At 37.4% G+C, this 19,495-nt stretch overlaps 1 protein-coding gene across 1 annotated transcript in view; it reads right to left on the bottom strand.

Moving 5' to 3' along the window:
* Positions 1-6,649: 6,649 nt before the first annotated feature.
* Positions 6,650-19,495, bottom strand: part of OCA2 (OCA2 melanosomal transmembrane protein) — a 160,518-nt gene continuing 147,672 nt past the window's right edge. Inside the window, exon 23 of the mRNA XM_058799902.1 lies at positions 6,650-7,128. Coding sequence (XP_058655885.1) covers positions 7,041-7,128 — 88 coding nt within the window. The 3' untranslated portion in view covers positions 6,650-7,040. The remainder of the gene's footprint in view (positions 7,129-19,495) is intronic.

Raw genomic sequence — 19,495 nt, 5'->3', positions numbered from 1 at the left:
CTTTTGGACTCTTCACTGACTTCAGATGGTATAATACAAAAACTCAGCATACATTATTCATGTCCTTCGTCAGCCTGACATTAATATTTCTTCCCATTTTCACAAAATCAAGACAGAAAAATTTCCTCACATAAATTATTGCCAGTCAAGTCACACTGCTTGGGACCAGACCTGGTGGATCTAAAAACAAACATTTTGCACAGAGTTCAGAGTATTTGCTCACATTATCCCCCAAGTTGTTTTTCCAACTAGATCTTAAAAATAAGCAGTCTTGTTTCCTGAGATCGTGGACTGATCTTTGGCTATGGCAATGCAGAGAATGTGTGGATTAGATTTCATTGCTCACAGCTTTAACCACCACTAAAAATCTAGATCAAAATTGAATAATTTATGTGCTATAATCAAACTAACAGCACTAACTTTGATACATTTCTATCTAGCTGGTAAGTTGCTTCTTATTTATAAAACCTTAAACTATTATGTACTCCACAGGTTTCCTTTTCTTGGGTGTTCTGGGAGCTTAATAAATGAATTCACTGGATATAATCTGTAGCCATCTGAGTTCAAAAGTGAATTCAGGTAAGATAAAGAGAAACAAGACATCCTGAACCATTAACACTTCTGGGTCAAGTAGAGGAAAATCTTAAGTTTTCAATTTATGTTCATGAGCCCCAGCACTGCCAGACTTGCTGTGATTTTTTACTTCAATTGAGTGTCTGTAATGATCTTCATGACCCACGCTTGAAACACACACAAGTGGTTATAGAGTGGAAAGTACAGTAGGTGTATATATTAAAGAGAAGGAGACTATGACATTAGGAAAAAACACTTTTTCTTAACGTCCTTAAAATTTAAGTAAGTGGAGGTTTCTCTCCCTCATTAACTTTATTAAGGATAAGCAGACAGAGGCCACCCAGAGAAAAGTGGGGCAGGAAAAACAAATAAGTGAAAGTTTTATTTGACAAAGAGTGTGAATGAACAAGGAATAAGGTTTAAAATAGCAGATAAGTATGAAAATAAAAAATCTGGTGGACAATAAATGCAAGAGGAAAGAAGGAGGCATGAAAGGAAGCAGGAAAAAAAGAAAAATCTGCAGCTCCCTGCTAGATTATGTCTCTTGTTATAGCACTGTGCAGCAGCCTAACTCCCGTTATCTTGTACAGTTAGGCAGCTCATACACCATGGACAAACCAGTACGTGTTGATTTTCTTAAAAATAACAGCAAGTCTTTTAGTCCAGCCAGGATAATAGTAACAATGGCCAAGACCACATCTTGAGAGGGCTTTTTTCCCATTACTGATTCATTAGGCAAAGCACTAACTGAAACTACTGCTAATGAATCACTGCTGCCTATCAAAGTTGAAACAGCAACCTGAAAAGAGAAAATAACAGTATGTGGTCAACTTTAAATATAGTGCAAAACCCCTTTTGCTTTTTATTATTTCGAGTAGCTCCAGGATGTCAGTAATCCTATAATATTCCCCCTAATAAGAAATGTGTGAAGAAAGGTTTCTCCCTCATCCTCTCCCTTTAGAGCATCTATGGAGAAAGATTTTAATCCTTCTCTCAATAAATCACCAACACCTGTTGATTTTCAGTTGTCCTTAATAAATTGCTCAGATCTTAACATGCTGGCTTCATCTGCTCTGGTAAGCACTTATTCTGAATTGCCAGGATTTCATATCATAAATTCACTTCAGAAGTATTAATTTAATACTTCAGCTATTTCTCTTTTTTTTTTTTTTTTTTTTTTTTTTTTTTTTTTTTTTTTTTTTTTTTATTTGGTTCCAAATAATTCTCCTGGAATCCTATTGGAACAAACATAGAGGCTTATGCTTAGTATATTTATTTTTGGTCTACTTCAGGTGCCACTGATTTTCTGCTGTTTGAAACCTATGAATTCTCTAATGTGGGTAAATGTAGGGAATAACCATCTGATAGCTGTTACACTGATGTTTCCACATTTTTATTACTATCTAAAACAATAGATTGTGTTTGCATATAACTGCATATTTTGCTATGTGTTCAATAATAGTTATTTCTTTAGCAAAATTGAAAGCATCCATATAGAAAACGTACCTTTAGTAAGCGCTTCAGAAATCTGGATACAATGAGGAAACAAATACGTGAGCAAATCCATTGACTATGAAAAGTTACAAAGAAAGCCAGCAACATAGCAGGAAATCAAGGCATTTGATTCCTGGACCTGTTCCCATGTACTAGATCTAAAATCATGCTGAGTCACTGGAGGAAGTCTGCAGTCCCAGTTGTCCGAAGACAATTTTTGCAAATACATTGTAAATAATATTTGACTTTTTAGATGACACCTTTCTCTTCCTTTGTGGTCAAGCGATTTTAGTTTCTTACTATTCCTTTTAAATTTGGTGTCTTAAAAATAGCACGCTGTATTTCAACTTTTATTAAGAAAATCAGAATTGTTTTCTGGGACTAGACATAGTGTTAATGAAGACATGGTACCTGAAGCTTTAGCATGTTCTGAAATAAGTTTTATGAGTAGCTGTGAAAAAATCTCTGCAATTAGGCAAGTTTCCTTTTATAACTGTGATTTTTACTTGGCATATTTCCCAAAGAATAAATAAAAATATCTTTCTCAAGACAGTTGGCTGTTTCTAAATTCTACAGTTTAGTTCTATTATTCTAATAGAATTGAGAAACATTTTTTGAATCATACCTCAGTAACATCTTGCTAGCAAGGTGTTCATAAACTCACTGTGCCACAGAAGAAAACATTTCCAGCTTTTAAAGTAATTTTCATTTGACCTGTAGTTGCTATGGAGATTAAATATATCCAGTCTATCAGCTCTCAAAAATATTAAACTACCACAGTATAAGGGGTATGACCCTTCCATGAAGTTCTAGAAGGAATCAGGTTGGTTCTGCAATGCCAAAATATTTTTAAATGGTCTGGAGTTTTAAGTAAAAGGTTAAATGTGGAAGTCTAAGGGTTATTCAGAAGAATAAAATTAATAGTAAAGAATTACAAAAAGCGCTAACAAGAGCAAACAACTAGGAAAAATTGTTCTGTAGTATTCACTGTGGACACTTGTAAAGTAAAATTGACCTTAATTGACATGCTAAACCATGTGAGCTAATAATTATGACTCAGGAAATGCTGTTTCTTAGTGTAAGATGTTCTTCTATAAAAATATATTCCTCAGTTGTCAATACAGTCTTGCCAATATAGTCCAAGAAGGGATCTTAACAATTATTAGGAATAAAATGGAAAATCAGATTAAATAAGAAAGCTGCTGTGTAAATCCATGGTGTCTTGGCTAGCATTGATACTTCTCACCTTTTGAACTCAAAAAGGCCACAGTGAAACTTTGGAAGGTGGAAAAGGGAATGAGCAAAAATATGTGACCATTTCCTTATAGCAACTGAGCAAATAGACTATGATGTCCAGATTGAAAATAGATCTTTAGAATCATGATTCAGAAAAAAAGATGGCTATGTGTAACCCCTCCTCAACCAAAAAAAAACTTGGGAAAGGAATTGGGAGAGAAGTGTCATAAAAATAAATGAGCAAAGGACAGGTACAAAGCCAACATCTGGAATCATTTTCCCACGGTGTATAGTTTATCTATTGATAAACTATTCAACTGTTGAGACAGTTGAAATCACACAGGTTCAGCAAGGAGCTGGATAAGTTTGTGGAAGGACAATCCTTTGGCTGTAATTAATTCAGGTGCTGTCTCGCATTCAAGAAACTTTGGGTGACAGAGAATGCAGTTTTATGTTTGCTCTGCTATTTGCAAGAGGCAGCTGCTAAGCCAATTGCCTGGGCAAGTGCTGGGCTGGGCAGACCCTTGGCCACTCTCAGTGTTGTTGTTTGCTACACAGCTCACTATTTGGTGAAGCTCCAGTATTTTCTTGATTCTTTCCTAGCTTTCAGTGATTGCCTTGCTTATCTACTGGAGATGGCTTCTTTTACTCAGCATGGCTTACTTTGTCTGGTAGTGCTGTAACTAATATGTTGCTATCTTATTGCATTTTACACAGCTCAGAAAGGGCAAGTAGACCTCAGAGAATTATATCTTTATATTTACTATGTGTCTTTAAAAAAACATCACCAAATAGCCTAATAGGATGTCAATGAGAATGAGGAAACCATCCTCTGAGATCAGCCACTAGCATACTAAAGATAATACACTTGTACATTATTTATTACTTAAATAATATTTTATTAAATTATTTAGAGAGAATTTCACTGGAAAAATAACCTCCACCCACTCTTCAGATCCGATCCATTTTTATGGAATCCTGCACACTGATTTTGTCCAGGATGTAGCCACTGTAATTGTGCCCTTTTGATGTGCAGATTACATTGATAGCTATAATGGAAGGCAATGAAAAGTGTACTTCATTACCTTGAAATTATCTGAAGCACCTGGGTAATTTTCATTACACTCACATAAAGCTCTGTGTAAACAAACAATTTTATTTTTTTACAATTTGCTTTTTCATTTAAGGTCTTACTGAGCTCTTGGCTGTGCAAAAGAAGATAAAAGACTGTTGAAGGAAGGAAAGTCAGTTTATACTAAGAAAATCCTCAGCAAAACAATATGTCATTAAAAAAAATTCCTTGAAGCAGAAAAACTCAAGTTCAGTTGTCTACAAGTGTTGTTATCAACATGATTTTGTACTCCCTGTGCATTACTTGTCTTCTTTCCACAGGACAAGTTACATAGCAGAAAGAAAATCTCATCTGAGTCCTGTTGATGTAGCACTTCTGAAGCCAGTGAGATCTCTCTTGCACCAAAGTGTTCAGAGGTATTTGCTGACATGAGTAAGTGGATAATATTTGCTGCATTTCTGCTTTCCTCCTTCCAGCAGACTGTAAATGCAAAATGCATTTTTGTACCAGCTAGTGTGATTGCATTATTAGCACAGTTTGGTCAAAATTTGCAGGAAAGTTTCAAGGGTTCAAAAGCAGGATATGGTTTTAGTTTAGTTTTTTCTTTTCTTAAAAACCACAATTAAATTAATTAGCACACTGTTTTGTGTGATCATAGTCTCATTTTTATGTTCATACATGCAAACTGGGTTTTAATGTAACAGAAAAGAAAAAAAAACAAACTAAAACCGTCGTGTTTTAGCAGAAGCTGATTTTGCATTTTCTAGGGCTTCATACAACAGTTCTTGTGCAATCAATGACTGCACCAATATTGCCCCACTGTGAGAAATATTGAGATTTATAAAATTACCCTGTGGCTATTTTTGCTATTTTTAACCTGAGATCAATGTTAAGCTGATTAAAATAAATGTTTGTTTAATTGAAACAGAGTTCCAGTTATTACACAGTGAGCTACTCTTTGCATTTAGAGTAAGACAGGCCAAATTCAGTTGCAGAAAAACTGTATGAAGGAGTGTCTTTCAGGGTCATAATTTATTCTTTGTTCTGTTTTGTTTTGTTTTGATCCAGACATCACAGAAGTTTGGTGGGGTTTTTTTGGATTGGTTTTGTGGGATTTTGTTTTCTTTTGTTTTGTTTTATATCTATAAAAGGATACAGAAGTTATGCTGGTTCTGGGAGAAGATCTTCTGTTCTACAGGTGGTCACTGTTAGCACAACCTTGGTGTTTCTCAACAGTGTTGCAAAATTCAGCTCCATCACAGGAGTTCTCACTGCTCTGGGGGCCTGAGCATGGGTGGGGATGGATATCTTGGTGAGGGGTCTGGAATCAGTGGAGACAGCTCTTCCCCTCTGGCTCCACGCACGCACTCTGCTATCACTGAACCTGCTAGGAGAGGTGGCAGCCCTTGCTTAGAGTGGGCGCTGTGCCCCATTTGCATTGGCCTTTTACCATTTCCCATTTAAAACAGACCTGGTGAGGGATACAACCTATATATGAGTAAAACAGGATGTATGAATTATCTCACATCTCCTCACTTTGGTGGGAGAAATACTGCTTCTTTCTCACTTACCTGGTTACCTCAAGGACTAAGCAGAAGGAAAAGCCACATTTGATCATCTCTACTGGCTTCCTGTAATTCAGCCTCGTCCACCTGGTGGGTTGCACTCACCAGGTTGCCAATTTTTCTGAATCAGTAAAATACACCCACCATTAATTCGGGCCAAATCCACAAAGATTTTGGAAGATTTGGAATTGAGCTCTTGAGTACCTCACAGGACTTAATACTCATAAAGACAATTTTGACCTGTTGTGGCAGCCAATTATATAAAACTATATAGGTGGTTTAAAACATTATCACCAGAGATAAGGGAATCAAAGCCACAGTATGAGCTCATTCTTCCATGTAGTGTATTAACCTATTAAAATATTCAGAGTACTCCTTCACAAAAGTGAATTAATGATTAAATGGAAGATGTCTGATGCTTTGTCACTATTTATGTTTGTCCTTTTGTAAGAGGAGTGGCATTGGTTTATTTTAAGAAAAAAAAAAGTAGAGGTAGCATAACATTGTTTAGCAACTTTAAAATGAAAAACAAAACCTCTGGGCAATACAATCCTGCTTCCAAAATAATAATTCCTTCCACAGCACATTTCCAGGACATGTGTTTATTTTTAATGTAGATAATGATACATCCTTCAAAGTGTACAGATATTCTGCTTAACTTTCAATTATTACAAGTTGAATATTAATTACTTTCATACAAATAGCTAAATATATTGACAAAGAAAAATGAAGCCCTAAAAAGAAATTACTGAACATCTGCTATTGTGAATGAGTTTTTCATCTGTGACTATACTCAGATTGTGTCAATGCAAACTTTCAGGCACAGCATATTCCCTTGAGATGGCTCCTTTTCATCTGCACAGTAATTGCATTCATAATTAAATATATGAATTCTTTTAATTTTGATTGTCTAATCCTCCATATTGTTCATAAAACAAAAGGTTAAGAATGACCATATCTGATGTTTATGCCAACAATCATTTTGATTGATACCATATGTTGGGATTTTACACATCTTTTTCCTTTCATATGTGTTCTTAACATTCTGATATAAGCTAAACATAAGGGAAAGCTTATCTGAGTCTTGAAAATATAAATTACTATGAGTTCCAACCTACTACAACATGAGCAACAAGAAGATAGCACATCCCAATGGTACAGGACACGATCATCATGGGGAAACCTAACCTGGAACAACAATAAAATAAAGCAAAGATTAATAAAGATACTCTAGTTTGCTCTCCAACCAATTTACAAAAAGGATAGTTTGAATTATCCTATACATTCCGAGCGAAAAAGGTGTTTATAGCAATACCAAAAGCAGAGATGTTCTGAGCATATAACAGTATCATATTCAAGCTCACCTTTCTACTTCCAACCTTAGAGATACAAGGTCAAAATTCACATAGTTTCATTGGTTTCAGAACATCTGTTCCAATTTACACTGTCTCAGAATCTTGCATGCTTTGCTCTTTTGGCCTTTTTCAAGTTTTTTCCCATGCACACAACATGCAATTATACAGGTAAAATAACAATTCTTACAAATTATGCAGCATTAGAAATTACTTTCAAGCTGCATCCCTTCAGATTAGGTGTGTGATCCTGGTATGGCACTTTGTAACACAATATTGGATCAAACCCATTAAATTGTTTTCCTGTTGATCTGAGCCACATACAGCTAGCACTCCTCTTTCATACCTCTCACCATGTCTAACAGACTTGAGTATTAACAGACTGCTGGAAATAAACCCCAGGCACTTGTAAAATTCCTAAAACCTTACTGCTCTACCTGAAAAACTATTTTTTTTCACCACAGGAAAAGATTTTCTGACAACACCCAGATTTAATACGTCTATTTAGACTGACAAATACAAAGAGTAGAGACAGTCAAGTGAAAAGGATGTTGTGGAGCTGGCCAAGTCCTGATGGCTAAATCTGCAGGTCTTTCAGATATGTGAAAAAGAGCTTTTCTGAAACTCATTTTTGTATGATACCAGGAGTCTGTGAAAAAACACTGCTGTGGTCACACTATTTTATTTCATGTTACAAAATCACAAGTAGAGCTGAGATATCATCATGCCACAAATTATACCCTTATACACTTTCTTTTACCAGATTCAGACAAGCGTTTTCATAAAACAGAAAAGCACAGCAATGTTGTCCGAAGTTCAGCATTTTATTAATTCCTTTTCTTGAACTAAGACCAACTTACACATCTGGGCATATTAATTCTCCCTTTTTGCCTTACTTTGCCCTAAGGAAGTTACTTGAGCCTTTTCCCATCTCTCATTACTGACAGAGTAGTAAGAGATGACCATTTTGTAGGGAACAGGAGGACGTTGTTCGTTGTTCTCTGAGCTTGGTTGAATGAGCAGCTCCCTCCCTTAGCAAGCTACAGATAGAAGAGATGTCTTGGGGCATTAAACGTGGCCCCCACTTCCTCAGGCTAGGAAGCCCTTGCATAAAATGAAAACTAAACTTCCCAATTGCTCATTACCATCTGCTTCTACCTGCAGCTGCAACATTACCCTAAACTCATGAGATCCTCATGGGATGTTTCTTCCATTGCTGTTTCTCTGGAAAGCTGACTAGCAGGGGCATAGATGTGACCAGCAGATCAGAAGTGCCTTTAACAGTCACTGGTTTGAGTTTCTGAGAAAGGAATTCCAGCAGCAGTGAAGGTCACTGCAAACACAAAAATAATCAGCCCTAGCCTATAAAGTTTGTAGAATAACTGGGAAATTAATGAACACAAGCACTCTAAAAAATATGTTGGAATTATTTAGGAAAGAGCAAGTTTGTCCATAATGCCAGCTTCATGGTCACTCAACCCAGTATGGAAGTGTGCTCATCTCACACACCTACAGAAATCGATTCAATCCAAGAGAAGAAAGACAGAAAATGTGCAAAGAGGAGACCGTCAGACTGACAGATGATCTCATTTCTGTGTCCTTGACACCCCTCTGAGGAAGCTGGCCTGGATCCTTGTGTACAAGAATTGTCCCTGTGTCCATCACCCAATATTGCCTGCAAGATCTGCCTCAGAAGGACAGTTACCACCATGCCTGGCTCCAGAGGCTTTCTTCATCATCCCTCTAGGGTTATGGACCGGGTGAGCTGGCCTTTCTGCCATTTTGGCATCAGGCATCATTATTGCTCTTCTGGCTCTGAAAGCATTGATGTTAAGTTGCCATTTGGACTTGGGAAAAAAAATGAGATTAGAGAGAAGGGCCAGCTGAGTCCAAGAGGTGAATGGAGAAAAGTACAAAAGATTGCTAGAAAGGATTAGAGAATTGCCACAGCTTTCAAATATTTCCTGAAAAGTCTGAAATGCATTTGAAGGATTTTTTTGGGAAGTGGAAAGAATTTTTTTCTTATGAACATGCATAAATATACTGCCGAGAATTGTTATTTGTTTTCCAATCCAACTGGTCAGATCCTTGCTTTTGAATGACTTGTTTCTTGAAAGGACTGAACACTCTTCAACCACTAAACTATGATCAAGCTGATTATACTGTAAAACAGAAGAGCTAATGCTGCTCCTGGAGCTATTTTAGGAAAAAGATCCCCAAAAAATACATAAATTACTTTCCTGGCTAGCCAGCTGTTTTGCAGACCCTTCCCATTCTTCTGTCAGCCAATCTGATCTGTGGCATTGCCTAATCTCACTTAGACAAAAGTGTCCCGATGGGACAAAAAAAAGCAAATCCAGCAATGGCTATAGGAATAAAATAGGTTAGCTAAAGCTCCCTTAGTGTATATATATATATATTAGTATTTATATATATATAAAACTCCCTATACATCCTTTAGTATATTTAATGAATGCCCCCTGTGGCTCTATCTCCATGACAGGCTAGTGAGCTGGAGATTGCTGCAGCACTCTTAACAGCTGCAGCTGCTGTTTGACAGAAAACATAGATCTCTTGACCTCACACTTGGCAAGCAATGAGCTGGCACTGGGAGGATTGGAGACAGAGCAGATCTTAGTCTGTATTAATGCCACCAAACAAACATCCCTGGAGAATGCACAGTAGCTCAGCAATGAATGGCAATATGATGCCTTTGTGAAGACTGGCAAGGGGAAGAAAGCATCCAAAAAGATTCAAGGGCTACTTGACCACTGAAAACAGAGCAAAAGGGTTTGTTCAAACCTGGAGCAGGCACATGCAAGAAAATGGATTAATTATACAGGGCCACATGCAGGAATTGGGATCACACCCCCACTGTCACAGTGCCAGTCAAATGTGCAGCTGGAGGCAGAAGCAGCCGGCCTGGGGAGGAACCTCATTGCACATAGAGTGGATGCTTGCACAGGACACAATTGCAAAGCTGTTATTCTCATTGCATGGGCAATTACCCCACAACTTGGGGTCTGAATTTCAGGCTCACTGGCCTGAGCACTAATGTAATTGGATCAAATTCAATGTGGAATTTGTGTACCAGAGTGAGAAGAGATAAAGGCAGTAAGTATTAGTTACTGCAGAGTTAATAGAGTCCGTGAGTATCATGGGATCATGCTATTTACACTACCCATTGCTCTTCCCCAAGGTACAAAAAGTTCCTGTCTCAGGCTACATATGACACAACATACAACGAATGTTTTCTTTAGTTATATTAGGTCCAAAAATGCATATTAAATGATGTAAAAATTACTTCCAGCCACTCTTATTTCCAGCATACCTCTTGGAATCAAAAAGGGCCATGTCATTCTTTTGTTCCTCTCCAGGGAAAAGGATCAGTGGAGTTAAGAAATTACCAAAACCTTTTGTGTTCTAAAACTTCAAATTAATAAGAAACACTAATGATCATATTTGCATAAAAAATACATTTTTGCATCCTGCACTGCCCTTTCCTTGTCTCTTCCTCTCTGCAGACAGGGATATACACAGAGCCTGCACGGTTCAAAAAGTGCATCTTGGCACTCTGCAGCCAGCTGAGGGAGGGTTTACCACTGCAGAGAGGAAGCAAGGTCAGATACAAGAGAGGGAAGGATGTCAGGACTCAGCAGTCACCCCTTTTTTCCCCTCCTCCCCTTCAGATTAGAGACTTACATGGAAAACTCCTATCTAAATGAAATCGCCCAGTCTAAATATACACAAAAAGCAGATGTTAGCTCAGTGTGAGATAGTGAGAATGTTTCAAGTGAGAGCCCCAGGGACCTGCCTTGGACAAAGTTTTACTTATTAATAACTTCAGTGATCCAGTAATGAAAAGCTTGCAAATTGTCCCAGTGTGGGAGAGATGTCAGACTCTGTGGAGAGCAGAATTCAGCAAATCAAAATGAGAATTTAAAATGAACAAAATGAAACTCTGTGGAGGTAAGTGTGAAATATGTATTAGAAGTCAACTGTGGGCATAAAACTCACAAGAGAAGTGAACCTTTTTGCTGGAAATGACCTAGATATTTCTAATTCTGTCTCACTGCAAGATTTCTGGCCCCGTATTTACTTGGAAAAAAAAAAACCACTATATGATTATTCTAGGAATAAAATCCATTTTTAATAAGTTTCTATGGAAGTGAATATTACAGTTTTCTTAGGTTATAAGTTTATCCAATATTATTTGCTAAATAATAATAGTGAAGCCTTTGGGGTTAGAATTGAGTTTTCTTGCACAAATTGGTGTCCTACATTACCTTGCAGCTCTATTTTGTGATGCTTCAAGAGCCAGTAGGATCCAGTCTGTATAAGACCCAGGTTCCTTGCCCTGTTCTGCTTGATCCGGGACACAAAATACAAGATGTTCTTGTGCAATAAAACCTTGCCTATATGCACTGCCTTCATTGACACCTCATAACTTGCACAGCCTGTGCCTCCTTGGGGAAATCTGTGGAAGGAGCATGTCTCCTAAGAACTGAGGAACCTTCAGTGGATTCTCAGTGGAAAAGCAACAGCAGAAATTGCCCAAGATCAAACCACCGGCAGACTCGTGGTAGACAGGAGTAAGAGTTAAAAAAGAGTTAAAGTTAACTTCTACTTGTATTTGCAATTTAATGCAAAATTTAAATTCAACTGGTAGAGTTTCATCAGGCTTAAAATTTTAGTTTTTTCTCAATTTGTATCAGTTTCATGCCGCAGGTTTTACAGAGGTTATAACTCAGCTTTTGCAGAAACAGACAGGGCCTGGACAGATGGTGGACACTAATTGAACATGAACCATGAGCTTGTCTTTGCAACGAGGAAGGCTAATGGTATCTTGGGATGCATTAAGAAAATATTACCAGCAGGTCAAGAGAGGTGATTCTTTCCCTCTATTCAGCACTGCTGAGGCTACACCTGGAGGGCTGGATCCAGTTTTGGCTTTCCCAGTAAAAGACACATGGACATAATGGAGAGAGTCCAGTGAAGGGCTACAGTGATTACAGGACTGGAAGATCAATAATACAAGGAAAGGCCTGAGGGCTGGGGCTGTGCAGCCTGGAGAAGAGAAGGCTCAGAGGGGATTTCATCAATGTGTATAAGTTTTTGAGGGGATTGTGTGAAGAGGACAGCACCAGGCTTTCCCCAGTGATGCCCAGGGAAAGGACCAGAGACAGCACAAAATGAAACACAGGAGGTTCTGTCTGAACATCAGGAAATGCTTTGTTTTTTACTGTGTTGGTGACCAAGCACTGACACAGGTTGCCCAGGGAGATTGTGAAGTCTCCATCCTTGGAGGTATTCAAAAGTCATATGGATATGGGCCAGGGAAATAGGATCTAGGTGGTCCTGCTTGAGAGAGACCCCAGAGGTCCCTTCCAACCTCAACCACTCTGTAATTCTCACACTTTTATTTGTTCCTCTCTTATTCAACACAGGATAAGTAGGCATTATCTGCACACCTGAAGATTGACATCTTATCAGAAAATACTTAATGAAGAACAGAGGACAGATAATTCTTCTCAATCTTGGACAGTCTCTCACTTTCTGCAGTGTTTTGCTCTGGAATTCTGATAAATACAAACTCATTCTTAAAAGAGGATCTAAAAGTCTCTGGAAGCAGCCCCAACAAAGAGACTCAGGTGTGGGCATGCTTAGGATATACAAAAGGTTAATTCTGAACAAAAGGAAAGTTACACATTTTAATGAAATGTCATAATTCAATTTGCAAAGTAATTTTCTTTTCAACAAAAGGATGTAACCACAAGATTCATCCTATGTTTTCTTTCCCTTTCTATCCATGCAGACTACTTTCTGAGTGCCCTATCATTTCAATTGTATCAATTGAATATTCCATCATTGCTAGTCTTTGACATACTGATCCAGCTTATCTGAAAGGAACGTATGGACTTTCCTATCAGCTTAAAGAAAACATATTCAAAATGTTTATCATATACCCCTTCAAATCTAGACACCTGTTGTAGCTCAGAAAACAGGTGGCTAAAATAGCAAGTGATCATTAAGTTAACATTAAATTACTGTGAATTTCATATAGTCTGAAATTACATAAAATTACAGTGTAGTTACCTACTAGTCACCATACATAGGAGTTTCTGTGAAATTTAAAATACAGAACAAAACCTATAATTCTATATTCCTCTGCTTGGTAAATTTTTAACAATTTCTCATTATATTCTATCTGTTTGAATCTATGCCAAGATTTTCCATAGAATTACTGCCTGGAGTAAACTTAAGATAGGTAAAATCAGATGCTGAGTGAGAAAATAGAAAAGTTCTATCTAGAATATTCTCCTAGAGGTGTTTGGCTCTTATAGTTATATGCAGAGTTATATGCAGAACAAGCAACAGGCCTTTCCTTGGCCTTTCAGAATTCTGATTACAGAAAGAAAAATTTCAGACTTTAATTCTGAGAGAATAGTTGTTCTGCCAGCTCCACCTGGCAGTTTCAAATGACTGTTAATACAATATTTGTTGCAGTCTCTTTCTAGGTCTCTGTGGTGCAACTGAGATTAAATACAAGACTGTCAGAATAAGTGACTCTGATACTTATCTGAAGCCTATTCATATATGGTAAGTTAGTAGCCAGTAAGAAAAATCATGAAAAAAATTGGAAAACACATCACTTCTAGTAAAAAAGATACAGTAATTGGCAATTTAAAAATCAGCAAGACAATTGTTAGATGACAGGAGTATCTCATCTTTCTTTTAAAAATAAATCTACTATTCCGATAGAAAAATGTGAAATCTTGCAGACAGCCAGGGAAGAGCACAATCTCAAGTACAGAAAAAGACCTGAACACACAGAACTAGGGGTAATATTTTACTCAGAAAGACCAGCATAATACAGATAAATTTGTCTGTGCGGATCCACCTAGATGCACATAATGCACTTTGGTCAAACAATCCCATTCAATGCTACAGGTTTGGGAAAGAGTGGCTGGAAATCTACCCTATGGAAAATCTAGCCTAGTGGCTGGTCAACAGCCACTGAACATGAGCCAAATTGTGTCCAGGTGACCAATGGCACCTTGGCCTGTATCGGAAATCGTGTGGCCAGCAGGACCAGGAGCGTAATTGTGCCCCTGTGCTGATGAGGCCACACCTCAAGTACTGCGTTCAGTTTGGGCCCCTCACTTTCATAAGGAAGACATTGAGGTGCTGGATTTTATCCAGAGAAACAGAGCTGGGGAAAGGGCTGGAGCACAAGTCCTGTGAGGAGCGGCTGAGGAAGCTGGGGTTGTCTAGCTTGGAGAAGAGGAGTCTCAGGGGTGACCTTATTGCTCAACTACTACCTGAAAGGAGGTCGTAGCAAGGTGTCAGTTGGTCTCTTCTGGGCAGCCAGTGATAGGGCAAGATGAAACAGCCTCAAGTTTTGCCAGAAAAAGTTTAGGTTGGATGTTCAGAACAATTTCTTCACTGACAGGGTGGCTAGGCATCGGAACAGGCTGCTCAGGGAAGTATGGAGTCACTATCCCTGGAGGTGGACTCTGCAGTGTTAGAGTAATGGTTGGACTTGATAATGTTCAGGGTCTTTTACAAGCTAAAGGATTCCAAGTTTCTGTGACTATTAGGGGAAAGTCTTCTCTATAGACAGACTACTTCATACCCTACTAAATAAGTGCAACATGCCATGATAAACCGTGGCATTCAAGATAATCTGTTAGTGCTTTTTGTGACTTCATGTCACCCGTGGATCTATCATCACATATTAGCAATGTGTTTGCTCTCCACATCTTTTAGGCAGACCCCAAAACAAATTTTATCCTCAATTTGCGGCTTCTGGTTATGAAATCTTCATGCCATTCTAAAGTCTAGGAAATGCAAATGTATGTAATTGGTTCAGCTTCTTGGGAAAGCTATACTTATTTGTCTTCCACACATCTGGGTAATGAGGTGTGGTTGTGAGTCCGAGCTTAAGAAGATTAAAATCATCATGGCCAGCTAGAAGAGAAAATCAACGAAGTACATCTTGTCTGACAGCACTTGTTCTCATTAATTGTTTGAAATGGGTTTTGCAATATTTGCAGTTACAGTTTCTGTATTTTATGAAACACTGAACATATTGTAAACTCACTTCTGACAATTATATGCTTTTCTGCCTTGCCAAAAGCAAATTCAAGGCTTAAGGACATTTTTCTTAAAATACCTTTTTATAGCTCAAATCTCCCTGCTATAGAAATGTCACATGAAATAAAACGTTTTGCATGTTTTTAAAACAAACTGTATCTACCCATTTTTTTTAGACTACAATGCATTTGTATATGGTTTAAACAAATAAAAGATAATGGGTATGGCAGAAATTTACTGTGATTTATTTTAGTCCCAAAATGGTTCAAATTAAATAACATTTACTAACTCTTTATTATCTTGATTTTTCTTAGCAAGGATTCAGAAGAGGAAGTTGCTGGAATGTTATTTCCATTAATGTCCTTAATTCCAACTCTCACAAATGGTATCTTGGGGCGCTTTTCTTAGGTTTTATTTTCTTCCAAATGGACTCTTTTATTTTGGTTAAAGCACAAGATAAAAGGAAATTACATTTTATGGTAGAGATTAATCAGCCCATTCTTTAATAATTTCATAAGAGCACACTCAACTATTTTTAAAACCCTAGACTTTGTTAAAAAGCCAGATGTTGCATAAAAAGGAATATGTTCCACCCTGTTCCCCTCTTTTTCTCTCCACTTTGTGATTCCCACAATGCCACACAATGTAATGATAGAGAACTCGTGTACAGAAGTTCACCAGGACAAAGGAGCAATGTAATTGCATTTTGAATTAAGAAGTAAAAGGATGTTTCCTGTGCACTAATGATTATCTTTCATTATGAATTCAGCAGCTGCCTCCTGATAAAAGTCTGTTAATGATGTTAGGCCAGTAAACTTTCCACCACAAGTCCTATGCTACAGGCTGTGCAGCCTAAGAGAAAGCAGAGAGTGGAGATTTTCATTCCAGCAGGGTGCACTTGGAGGTTTCCCTCCCACCCACCATGAAATGTTAACCAAAGGTGAATGAGGGGGCAGATGGAGCCTCACAAGCCCTCACTGCCATCATGGTGCACTGCAGTGTACAGGCCTTTCTGCCCCAGAGGAGCCACAGATTTGAGCTCTTATCTGCTCTTTACAGGGAAAACTTTTATAAATAGGTCTAATTTTAAGTGCACTAGCAAACTAAGGTTAAATTAAATGAATCCTATTGTAAGTGCATCCATTCTACAGCATGTTAAAACTCCCATATAAAAAGCATTAGAAAAATAAATAATATATAAATATACCCTGTGGATTGCCACAGATGTATTTACCAACATTTTTAACAAGATGAAAGAAAGTCATAGAATCATAGAATGGTCTGGGTTGGAAGGGACCGTAAAAATCATCTAGTTCCAACTCCCCTGCACTGGGTGGGGATAATACCTCACTAGACCAGGTTCCTCAGAGCTCCCTCCAGCCCAGCTTTAAGCACTTCCAGGAATGGGATATCCACAGCCTCTCTGGGCAATCTGTTCCAATGTCTCACCATCGTCACAGTAAAGATGTTTCTAATATCTAATCTAAGCCTGCTTTCTGTTTGGAGCCTTTATGGTCTTGTAAATAGTCTCTCTCCACCTTTCTCATAGGCTCCCTTCAGGTACTGAAAGGCCACAACAAGGTCACCCCATGGAGACCTAACAGATGGAGAAGATGGAAAAAGTGTAATGTGGGAAAGTACCACCAGCAGGATGATTAAACATGGGCTTAGCTACACGAGCAGTTCACAGCTATTGTAATCAATCAGGCAGAAGTGTCACAGTAATTGTTACAGATGGCCGACTTAGGCCTTAAGGCACTTCCAACAGATAGGGCAGAGCTTGAGAAAGTCCAGTTCTCAATTCCTTAAAACGTACTACGTTTTCAGAAATTATCTGAGAAAGACACATTAGTCCTGGTGCTGTCATCTAACCCACATTATTGTGAGTGTTACTCAGGCTTGTGTTGGGAATAGGAACTAGAGTGTCTGAAATGAGGGAAAAGCAGAAATAAAAGTACTGGATTTTTTTTTTTTTTAATTATGAAGATAGTATTTATCTTTTCAACAAGTGAGTGAAAACTAAGATGCTTGCTACACTGACTTTTGCCTCCCTCCTCCCACCTCTGACTCTGCAGTGGAAGAGAAGGAGTTGTACTCCTGTAATGCAAGCATGCAAATGGGCCTACACTTAACTGAGAACAGAACACAGGAGGGCAATAGAAGTTCACTAACTAGTGAGTTATGCAGGAGGTGGCCTGGGTCAGCAATTTACACCCAGGTATCCCAGTCTTCATCCTTTTTCTGTTTTAGTCCTTTGAAGAGCTTGGACAGTCAAACAGTTGATTTAAGTGTAATCAAGTAATTCTGAACTGTTTCTAAGTCCCACCATTGAAACACAAGGTTAACTTTCTAAAATATCAGGATTATTATTTCAGATATGTTTAAGATAATTTCCGTTAACTTACTTCTCTAAATTTGGCCTTTCAGCCTAAGGTTAACAGAGTTTTGAATTTTCTGTCTTAGAAAGAGAGGGTACAGTAACACACTTTAATGCATTTTTACTTAGCATCACGAAAAAATCTGGAACAAGCTAGGTATTAATATCCTTACAGTGCCAGAGATGGAATATGAGTATTTCTTGAGTGGAATATTTAGGGGTTATTTTCTTCTTTGCCTTTAGAAAATCTATTATTTAGATAGTTTCCATAATACTAGAAAAACAATTTATCCATATGATGACATTTATTTTGAACCTCTAATAAGTTTTTCGTTTATTATCATCAAGCAGTAAAGAAAATAACAAATGGCTTAATAACAAACACAGAAAAAGAAGAAAAAAAAAACCCCAACATAAATACTTTTAAAATTGTTTAGTAATATTTAGTAATATATGTCAAACAGTACCACAAAGGAGAAAAAAACAAACACAGAAATCCTCTAGCCCAGCACTCTTTTATAAACCTTCTTAGGAATAATCCTTTCCTTTTTCTTTACTGGTCTTTTTTAAGATATGGAATAAAACTGAAACCTTACAACAAAAAACAAGAAAAAACCAAACAAAGAAAACCACAAACAGACAAAACTCCCCAAGAACCCAAACAAACAGCCCCAAAGAAAGCTCCCCAAACCATCAAAATTTTATTTATTTTTCAGGAGTGAGTTTTGTACCTCCTCTCCTAAAAGCAGTTCTTAGTCACTATCAATTTAAAACCACTCTCATTACCTAACCACTATTGCTTTAGCCTATTGAGCTGCTATTTTTCTGTTTAAAACTTTGGACCAGCCCTATTTAAGTAACCTTCATTGCAGCTGAAAAACTGAAAGTAATGATCAGGAAGTTAGAATTCAAATGTTTTACTAGTGATGTTTACATTAATGCAGTTACACCCCTGAGTGTAAATATAATCAGGAAGATAATTTTTTTAAGTTATCAAAATTCACTGCTAAGTTCAAGCAGCAAAAAAGCAAGGAATACAGTAAATACTACCACATCCTTTGTGTGAAAAATAGTGTCTGGTTTACACAAGAAAATAAAAATCTATTTCCTCTTCCATAAAAAGCGCTATTTCCTTTGAGCTGCTCTAAATTCAAATGCATTATAGTGAAAAGAATGTAAACAGTAAACCCTCCTTTCTTCTGATTGTGCTGGGAGACACCAGCATAGTCTACTTAACACATTATCTAGTAATAGGGAAAATAATTTTGCTAGTTCTATTAAAAATATCAAATTATTTGAGAAAATTAAATGCCTGGAAAATTATATTATGATGTGACTCCAAATGCCTGTATGATACTTTGGCAGGAAATCATAAACCATTGGATAAAGCAAACTCTAGCTGCAGAAAAAAAAATTATTTTCTCATAAGACGATATATTAATCAGTGTATAAATGGCAAATATATATAAGTTTCATACTGACAATGTTCTCTAAGTTTCCCAGATTTCATATCTCTTTCTTTCATCTAAGTTATCTTTTTGTTTGGATCTCTTGCAAATTGTTCTGCAAAACGGTGTTTGGAGATACAGAATTTCTCCAAGCAAGTATTCTCCAGCCAGCACTGAATAATTCTGGTAATTGCAAAAATACCCTATTTAATTAGAAAATAATTTTCTAATTTCAACAATGTTTGAATAACACTCTTCTTCAGCAACTATAGTGACTGTCT

This window comes from Ammospiza caudacuta, chromosome 2, assembly GCF_027887145.1.
Source record: "Ammospiza caudacuta isolate bAmmCau1 chromosome 2, bAmmCau1.pri, whole genome shotgun sequence".
In the NCBI taxonomy this organism is placed as follows: domain Eukaryota; kingdom Metazoa; phylum Chordata; class Aves; order Passeriformes; family Passerellidae; genus Ammospiza; species Ammospiza caudacuta.
Note: the sequence above shows the minus strand (reverse complement) of the source record. Positions and strands in the feature narration are given on the sequence as shown.